The 9,802-nt window shown below is 39.4% G+C and overlaps 1 protein-coding gene across 1 annotated transcript in view; it reads right to left on the minus strand.

The window, feature by feature from the left end:
* Positions 1 to 33: 33 nt before the first annotated feature.
* Positions 34 to 9,802, minus strand: part of MED14 (mediator complex subunit 14) — a gene marked incomplete at both ends in the record, with an annotated part of 29,277 nt that continues 19,508 nt past the window's right edge. The window contains 12 exons of the mRNA XM_009582173.1: positions 34 to 165; positions 810 to 921; positions 1,486 to 1,641; positions 2,572 to 2,841; positions 3,062 to 3,214; positions 4,362 to 4,453; positions 4,545 to 4,691; positions 4,970 to 5,130; positions 7,053 to 7,129; positions 7,559 to 7,693; positions 8,288 to 8,482; positions 8,860 to 9,019. Of these exons, the coding sequence (XP_009580468.1) occupies positions 34 to 165; positions 810 to 921; positions 1,486 to 1,641; positions 2,572 to 2,841; positions 3,062 to 3,214; positions 4,362 to 4,453; positions 4,545 to 4,691; positions 4,970 to 5,130; positions 7,053 to 7,129; positions 7,559 to 7,693; positions 8,288 to 8,482; positions 8,860 to 9,019 (1,790 nt within the window). The remainder of the gene's footprint in view (positions 166 to 809; positions 922 to 1,485; positions 1,642 to 2,571; positions 2,842 to 3,061; positions 3,215 to 4,361; positions 4,454 to 4,544; positions 4,692 to 4,969; positions 5,131 to 7,052; positions 7,130 to 7,558; positions 7,694 to 8,287; positions 8,483 to 8,859; positions 9,020 to 9,802) is intronic.

Below are 9,802 nucleotides of genomic sequence, written 5' to 3' on the forward strand. Positions count from 1 at the left end.
ATATTTATATACACCTGCCAGTAAAGAACTCACCATGTGGGCTGGCAAAGTTAGCTGTTTGTCCCATTGTGATTCCAAGAGAGGAAGGTGAAGGAGTTGGACCAAAGGATGCTGGTGATGGTGCTCTTAAAGCTCCGCTAGGTGAGCTTGCAGCATGCAAATTTCCTAATCAAAGACAATCACATCACTCAACATACACATTTCCCATTCTTCTGTTATAATTTTTTCTATCAACTGCTACAGCTATCTCCTTTTTAGGCAGACAGCAAACAAGATTCATGAGAATTTGTTTTTGCACGGAAAGGCTGTATTTTATACATGCATGAGCATTATATTTTCCAGACTGATTCACCATACAAAGGAAACTTTCCAAGATATTTGGCTTGAAGAATGGCATTTCCCCCCTGCCCAGCCCTTCCCCAAATTTAAATATTTTCAGCTGTTGTGCTACAACAGCTGGGAGCAGAAAGCAGAGCTTTGGTGATGAAAAGCTTTTCTGAAAAAGCAGGTATTTAAAATTAACAGGTTTTGATCTGAGCAAGTTGTAAGCCATAAGAATGAAACAGTCCCAAATATTACATAGCTAAAGATGACAGTTTCACAGAATGGTTTTTTTAGCTTCAAAATGTACTTTCCAAAACATGCATGGCAGGACTTTGCTTTGCTATTTTTCCACACTATAAGGTGCATTCTCTTGGCTAACTTGGAGCTAAACACAGCTCAAATAATAGAAAAAGCATGCACACACAAAAAGAGCTGCGTGAGTATTTCCAGTACATAATTAGCACACAAACTCTCAGCCATCTTACCTGGTGACTGTGTGTGCATCATAGATGGAGATGGCGTCACTGTGTTGTGATAGGAGGTCGGTGGTGAAGTAAGAGGATATGCTCCCGATGCTCCTGCCTGTTTTGCAAATGGCTGAAATTGTCAACACAGGACAACGAAAATCTTTGATCATTTTGTACTAAAACTAAAGTTAAGTGCTAAAGGAGAACACCAATAAGAGTTTGGTCCCCACCTATGAAATCTGACAGGTCCATCAACATAGTTATTTGATTCTTTTCATCACCTTGTTCAGTGCACACTATTTTTTTTCAGGGACTTTTTGCAGTTTTTCCTCAAGACGTAATACCTTTGCACCTCATTCCTTTTTACCTGCCACCTTATCACAGAGAAGCCTCCTGACCCTCCTTCCCATCTTTTATCTTAAACAGTTGCTTTCCCTCCCTCAGTCCTTCACTTCTAAGGCAGCAAGTCTCATGTGACCTTCCAAAGCTGCTGTTCATATGCTATGGGCTGCTTACACTGGAATGAGAAATGGCAAAATAAATTAATACATTTTGCCCCAAGGGGAATTCCACAGCAGAGCAGTTTTATAGTCTCCCTTTCAATTTTTTACTGCTAATCCTTTTAGAACCTAAGTTCTTGAAAACCTACAGTTGTGGAAGACAAAAAACATTTATTATTTTGCCTGGCGGGTACCTGTTGTTGTGGTTGCTGCGGTGGCTGTTGGGGTTGAAGCTGTGATATCAAAGAATCCATCATGTCTCCTCCAATAGGAGAAGGTGGGTTATCGTCTTCATTTACAGATCGTCTTCGTGCATCCTGATTGCTGTCAACAAACATGTTCAGGAACGTCTGTGGAAAAATCAGTTTTGTTAGCAGTTTCCCCATTTAAATTTTATTACATAAATGAGTACAGTATTTGCTGAGCTTTAATACTATCTTTTATCAGCTACAGCACATAAGAAACAAACAGGTCTCTAGAACTAACTACTAGTGGGCATTCATTATATACAGTATGAATAGTTTGCAAAATATATCAATCCATAAACAGAGCTTCTCAGTGGGCATTTAAGCTTAATTTCCTTTTTCTTTTAAAAAAGGGGTCTTGCATCGCCACCCAACAAGAAACCTTGCTCATTAACATGAAATATCGCTAGTTAATTGAAATACCAACATTTTTCTTTTTTCCTTAAGAATAAGGAAAAGTGTACACCTGGAAATAGCTGTTCCAGAACAACTCATCAGCATCCAGAACCTACTGGGCTGTTGTACCACACCCACAACAGTCCTGTTTGGGCAAGAATGTGCAGGTCACCTCCTCCATAGCATTCTCTGGTACCCAAAGGAATTTTAAAAGAGAAGTTTCTGTCTAGAATCATCTGACATGGAACGTTTCCTCATCTGCAACATATGAGCACTGTCCTGCCACACAACATAGTTTGTGAGGAGCAGTTGTTGTTAATCCCGGAGAATACATCTAGCCGGGCCACAAAGCTTCAGCAAGTTTTCACAACAGAATGCTTGAAGTAGCCTCTACCTTACCTTATTGCATAGATAAGAAAAAAAAAAACCCTGACACTTGATGCTAGTTTTCTTAAAGGAAAAGTTTTAATTCAAACTAATTAACAAATCTACTTATAAATCAGAAAACTCCTTGTGGTCAGAATTTTGGAAGGATTGCAGCTCTTCACAAAAAAAGTTTCAAAAAACTCTTCACATCAGATCCATACTTCAAGTTAGAAGCTCACTTTACAACATGCCAGAAAACACAGAAAAAATCACCTTTAATCCAGGCGCAGGGTAAAAACCTTCAACTATTTTGCTGTTGTCAAAGAGACTGTACGCCCCATCACGTATCGCTACAACACCACGACTCCGGCAGTAGATGTCAATGCAGTACATATTCCTAAAAGCCAGCCTGATATGCGTGGGTGACTGTGGCAGAATTGAGAAACACTGATAGGCAGTGTTGGTGCGTTGAGTCAGACCCAGCATGGGCACAGTTGGAAGTTTGTTGATAGCATTTAATGGAGCCTGAGTATCAAACAAAACCTGAGAGAGAACAGATATTGAGAGATCAGGTAGCTTATCTTTAAGTAAAAGTCAGGGAAAATGGAGCATAGGGGGGATACAATCTTCCCCAAGCCACCTTCTGCCAATGAGATCCATAAACAATCATAACACACACATGTAATTTTGAAGATAACAGTTTAATCAGAATTCAGCTCTAATTATCTTGCACTGTTCTTGAGGGAAGTTTTTAAAACATTACCTGTAACAACTGCACCACATTTGGTGTTTTATTAAACATCTCCTGGAGCTGGTGCAGAATTGTGTTATGACAATTACTGCAACCTGAGTTCGGGCCAACAGTTCCCAGTGAAATGTGGAACTTCTGGAGTATGGAGTTCCACTGAATGCTGATCTGCAATGTCAAGAACATAAAATGGTCTTGGAAACTAGAACAAATATGAGATTATAACAAGAAAGCTGGTCTGCTGTCATTTTTCATGAAACCTCAGCAGATTCCTAACTCACCTTCCTCAAAAGTTGTTGAGGTTCTGAAAAAAAGTGCTGTTAGCTTTAACATCCATTTAGCTAGCTGGATTGTTGGCAACCACAAAACTGGGGAATTACTTTAGCAAGTCAATCAGAAAGAACAAAAGCCTTTTCTGCCAAAGGTGAGAGAAAATTAAACTTGAGAGATTCATGCTGCAGAGAACCAATTAATGAGTTGCTGGAGGTGGATTGGTTTTCTCAGTCATATCACACAAAACCAAGAACTCGACATGCTAATATGGAAGTGACATGCAAAATCCACACTGCTACTCTTGCTACTTATTAACTGTCCCAATAAAATGCACAAACAAATACTCGTAGAAATTTGTCTTAGAATATGAACACCAAAACCTTCCAGAAAGCAAATTTCAAGCGCATCAGCTACTTTGCACTGGCTGCATGCAAAAATACATTCTTAGTCTGTAATAAATGTGCACTTACTTCCTCCTCTACCTTGCATTTCATGCAAGGGTGTGAGCAAGTACACAGTTATCAAAGTAATTAATAAGCTGTAAATTCAAATACTAAACAGTAAGCTAGAGTTCTGAACAGGGGAACAGCACTGCTACAAAATAATTAAGGACCACCTCATCTGAAAGCGCAATACTACATTTAAAACTTTTGTTAAAGTCCTTTCTTCTAAGGCAGCATTAAGCATGCAGCTTACATATATCCATATATCCCAGTACACAACAGTGACCAGTAACAACACTTACCATAAGTTTGTCAGACAAAGGCTGCCACACCAGCTTAGCTTTCATCAATCAGGAGCACACAACTGTCCTTCCCACAATTTGAAGCATCTTACACAAATTCTCAAAAATTCTGAACATCTAGTAACCTAGCAAATTAGCAATCTGGCACCCTCTATTTCTGTCTTTTCTACATTCATCAATATTAATTCCACAGTAATGCAATACAAGGAACTATTTTGTAGCACAATTCTGAGAACTCTAGGCCTACTCCATTCTGTTTTCAAACATACATTTTAAGTGCACTTAGGAGTTACTTACTGAGCTCCCCTTGGTAGTTCCATAACAAAGGATAAGTTTTCGGTAATTGTAGATACGAACTTCCGAAAAAACGTTTAAGTGGTTGGGTATGTCTTTGAAGAGAGGAGGAAAAAGAGTTAGAGTGAGAAAACCATTGTAATCTGTAAACACATCATTTTAATGAAAAGGAGATGATTTCTGCACCTGGTAAGGATCGTGCAAACTCCAGGACACATTCATAGAGCCGAGCAATACTGTTCCAGTCATTAAGGAACATCTCAACAACTTTGCGACCTCCAACTGGTTCAGATAACTGGTTTTCATACGTCAGGTAAACATGACGGGTTGGTCCTGCAGTGTTACGAGATGGTAAATACTGATTAAACTAGTGGTTCCTAAACTGTGGTTTACAGACTGGGAGTGAACTGTAGCAAGTGACCAGGAAGCATATTTAAATAGTAAAAGTGCATCAACTCAGCAGCCAAAATTTTGATTCAGGTGCACTGTGGTTTATTAGAAATCTTGAGAGCAGACAGCTGTCCAGTAACACTAAAACATTAGAACTACTGGAACAGACAATGTAAACCACAAAGAAACAAAATTTACCAAACTTCCTAAATAAAACTTACCTTGCTCCCTGGATGAAGTGCTATTAAGTGGACAGTTTGCAAATACCAGCTCAGCCACCCACGTGCGATTATTTCTACCTTGTAATCGGAAAGTGCAATCAAGAAGAGATCGGTCCAGAGCCTTCTGTGTTTCCTCGTTTACACCTTTACAGGGAGGAATTCTATTCATGAAGAAAAAAGGATCTCAATCATACACAGTACAGTTCCAAAACTAAAAATACTACCTTCTAACATTTCCTGAAGGAATTCCAAATCTGGACATGAAAGAATGAACAAATCAACAACAAAGATAGCTGGACTGCACAGTAATATATCCTATTCCTCTTCAAGGACTGTAATAAGTGTGTTACAAAAGCACCCTGAGTTAAGACCCAATTTTTACATGGATTCAACACCTGCAAATTACAAATTGTTAAGGGATCTGTTGAATTACCCTGATCTCGTGGTGAAAGTAAGAGCACACCAATATAAAGCTTTTATACAGAGAAACAAGGCAAAAAAGATGAAATAAATAAGTTCTGAATTCATAAATCAGTTTGCCTTCTAGAACAAGCTTACTCTAAATGCAATGAACAACCTGGCAGTTATCTTAGTACCCACTAATTTATTCATGTCCCAATGTGAGAATTGAGTTCAGGGGACAGACTAAAAAAGGCTTAAGTAAAAACATGCCGAACTTTTTCAAATCCCTTGAGAGTCTATCCAGAAATTTCATGTACCATGCTTAACTTCAGCTCACAAGTTCTCAGTACTTCTCTGCTTATATGCAAAGTTAAAAAGGTAGGTCCTGATGCATTTAGAGGCTGATGCCTTTATATCACTGTACATTTCTGCAGCATAAAAGAAGTTAAGAAGGTTTTACTCTAGAAGGTGTCTTTGGGGTTTTTTTTAATGTTTTAAACTGATATAATCTGTTTTACTTCATAACACAATCCAAAGTTTAACTGGTGAGCCTTGAAGTAGGCTCCAAGAAGTGTGAAAAACTGGATGGACTGCCAGACAGAAAGCACTGTGGTCAATAGTTGCAGGTCCAATCAGTGGCTGGTTGTGGCTGGCATTCCTTGGGGTTAACACAGAGGCTAATACTATTTAACAATTTCAGTAACCTATGTGATGCAAAGGGATAGCAAGTTTGCAGATGACACCAACTGAAGGGAGCACTAAACATGCTGGAGGACAGGGCTGCCATTCAGAGAGACCTCAGCTGGCTGGAGGAATGAGTTAACAGGAACCTCATGAAGTTCAACAAAAACAAATGCAAAGTCCTGCACTTGGGCCTAAATAACCTCAAGCAACAGCACAGGCTGGGGACTGACTGGATGGGTAACAGCTCTGCAGAAAAAGAACTTGGGGGTCTGGGAGACAGACCGAACAGGAGTCAGTAGCATGCCCTTGCAGCAATGACAGACCGCTGCATCCTGGGCTGTATTAGCCAGGCAATCAAGTGACAACTCCCCTCTAGTCAGCATTTCAGATCGCTGTGCCCAGGGAGGGCACAAAAACCCTTGGAGATTGGAAAATGCCGCTGATCAGCCCTGCTTTTAGCAGGAGGTTGGACCAGACAACCTCCACAGGTCCCTTCCACTCTTAAATTACTGTACGATTCTCAGATGTTTCCTCTACAAGTTTTTTACCACGCAATTGTCTTTTCTGGGATTCCTTATATTTTCCTCTGCAGAATCACATACTGGTAATTGTCAAATAACATATGGAGTATGTAGGCCTCTGATCTGATCTAAAATTGCAATTACATGTTCATGAATCAGCACCATATCTTCCTTAGCACTGACTGGATTTTAGGATTGAGGACTGTCAGACTGTTTTCAGAGCTCCCAGTTTAGGCTAATGAAGGAAACAAATTATAGTTGTCTCTGTCTCTAGTCTTATTTTCCTCTTTCTCCAGCACTGCTTCACATGAGAGTGCAAGACACACAATAATTAAGAAAAAAACCAAACATCAAAAAACCCAAACCCCAAAATGCCCCCCGCCCCGATATTTTTAGTGTTACTCCCCAAACACTCCTTTTTTTCTCTCAAACCTATGTACAGTACTAAATTGAAACACAGGGTTGCATCCTCTTACTTTAATAAACGTATTGCATGGCTGAAACCATCTCCTTCTACTTGTACTCCTTGGTGAGGAATGTCCATATTAGATAACTAGGAACGAACAAGGAAAGTGTTATCCGAAGCAAAAAGTCAAGCAAAATAACTAACTTTTTCAAGGATTTTTTTTTTCCCCTAAGGGTGACACGTTTCACATCCTCAAGCATTGGAAAGCCAAAAAAACAGTCTCTGCAACAGCCTCTGGTATAAAGTTGTCTCCCACTCCCTCCCACAAATGTTTCTTTCATCCTTTCATTTTCCCTTTCTCCCAACTTTTCAAGCTTTTTGTAGTGCTTGGTATTAGAGAACCAGCTACAAGAAGACTAGACCAAACCAGTGTAGAACATCAGTCACCCAGGGTCAGCTGGTGGGGGAACTCCAAAGTGAATAAATGGCCACAAGTTTGCAGAATAGTCGCATCTAGACAAGAGAATCAGGAGCAGTAGAGGGGAAGAACGAAATAAAATATTTCTTAACACATACCTCCATACGAAGCCCTATAAATGGCATATTTGTGTCACACATGGCTACAATATGAGCTAGCACTTTATTGAAGGCACACATTTCTCCCGACCGTTTTGGTTTCTTAGGTTCTATGGAACATGGATCACCAGATAACTAGAATCAAAATAAAGACAAATTGTACTTGCACATTTAGAGTAAGCATTTTGAAAAGATATCAGAGAATAATCTAATTCATCCAAGTTTTAAATGAATCACACCCTGAGCACAAACTCCTGAAAGGATCTGGTCCTCTTCAGGACTGAAGCAATTCAGTTAAAGTAATTTTATAATCACCTCCTTCCTTAAAACAGTATTTACATATCACTAAGCCATGTCAGCCTGACCTCAAGAAGTAACTCTTATCAGCCCCTGCAAGTCTTTCAAAGACTACACCTACACAGCACAAAGCATATCATGCAGATACCAGTGCTCTGCGTATACAAGCTACTCTATCTACCTCAGCACAGTGCTCTGCCTTGGCTCTTTAGAACAGCTGAGAAGGCCTGGCATGAATTAAAAGACAACTGTTACAAAATAGTTTCCCAACATCTCCCTAGGGAAGCAGTCCAAAGAATCAAGCTGCACTACAAGTAAGATGTCAGCCATACAAACTTTTGAAACAACACTACTAAAGCTGGTATTGATGCTCAGAACATGGGTTTAGTTTTCATGCTCTATAACTAGCCCAATGGCTTTTGAAGCACATACCTTGCGCTTGACACCACTTTTCATTTGTTTCCCACTTTTTGTGTCTAGTACCAACTCTTCAATGTTTGGTTTGAATTGCTGTAGTAAAAGTGCAGTAGCAGGGCTGTCATCTCCTTCAGCATAGCTCACAGAGAGAAAATGGTACTTATATTCTAGTTCTGTGGGGTTGCCAGGAACATCAAACATCTCTACAACCTATATTAAAATAAAACAACAAATTGAGAAGACCCTCAAGCTAAGAATATGTCTACGTCAGTTCCTAACCTCCCCCCTCAAAGAAAAGACATTAGTCTTTTTCAAGATATTAATACTGTGGCTAGGAAAGGGATCCAAGAAGAGAAGGAAGACTAAACTTTAAGGAAACATAGAGAATGGGAAGGTTGCTGAGTAATAAACCTTTAGGCCCCCTCCGCTCTATGCTTAACAAACCCACCGAATGAGAGAAGGGAGGGAGAGGGGAGAGTCAAGGATTACATCAATCACTTGGTTCCTAATGTTAGAGTTAACAGCACAAACTGTCTGGTATATCCATGCCTGGGAGCAAAAGACAGAAGCATTTTTCAGTTACTTACAATGTAGTACTGTGGAAGGCGAGTGAGTTTGATAAACAATTTGTGTTTGGAAAGGTTTCCCACTGGATGGCTAGCATAATTAGCTAGTTGAAGAGTTTCACTGCTCACTGTAGGCAGATGTTTTATAGACTGTTTGCAACGTTGCTGTCCAAGCCAGAACCTTGCATTGAAATAAAGGTATTAGTACCCTGAGATTGTTTTAAATTATTCCAGTATACTGCTGTTCAGAGCATTACTGTCAAAGTAAGAGTCAGTCATATTCTAAGTCAACATCTATCATTGCTGCACAAGTTATACACAGAAAATCACACAGAAAATTTTGTGAGTTTGTTTTCTTATTACTATCTTTACATATTGTCTTCAGCCTGAGTAGCAGACAGCTGATAATTTAAGAAAAGCCCTGAAATTATTTGCTGAAGGAACACATAAATAAATTTTTACACACCACAATATAAAATTACAATATAAAAAAAAAGGGACAAATTAAAAAACATGCAGATTACAGTTATTTTACAATTTGGAGTCTTCGATTATTTTTCAGTACAGAAAAGAAAATCCTTGCTCCCATATGCTGGTAAGCAATACAGTAAAAGTCACCAAAGTTGGACTAACATCACTCTGGATTATGTTATAAACAAACTCATTCACCTGAATAAGTTTGGATGTGAAGAACCATATGTAAGACACCAAATTTATTCTAATGTTTGGAATTAAACTTGTTCTACTCCAATGGATTTTGGCTATAGTGGCAAGGCCAGAAAGCCTAGCTAGGCTTGTGTGCTGGTTTTGGCTGGGATAGAGTTAATTTTCTTCATAGTAGCTAGTATGGGGCTGTGGTTTGGATTTGTGCTGAAAACAGTGTTGATAATACAGGGATGTTTTAGCCATTGCTGAGCAATGCTTACACAGAGTCAAGACCTTTTCTGCCTCGCACCCGACCCCA

Source organism: Fulmarus glacialis, unplaced genomic scaffold (assembly GCF_000690835.1).
Source record: "Fulmarus glacialis isolate BGI_N327 unplaced genomic scaffold, ASM69083v1 scaffold39687, whole genome shotgun sequence".
NCBI lineage: Eukaryota > Metazoa > Chordata > Aves > Procellariiformes > Procellariidae > Fulmarus > Fulmarus glacialis.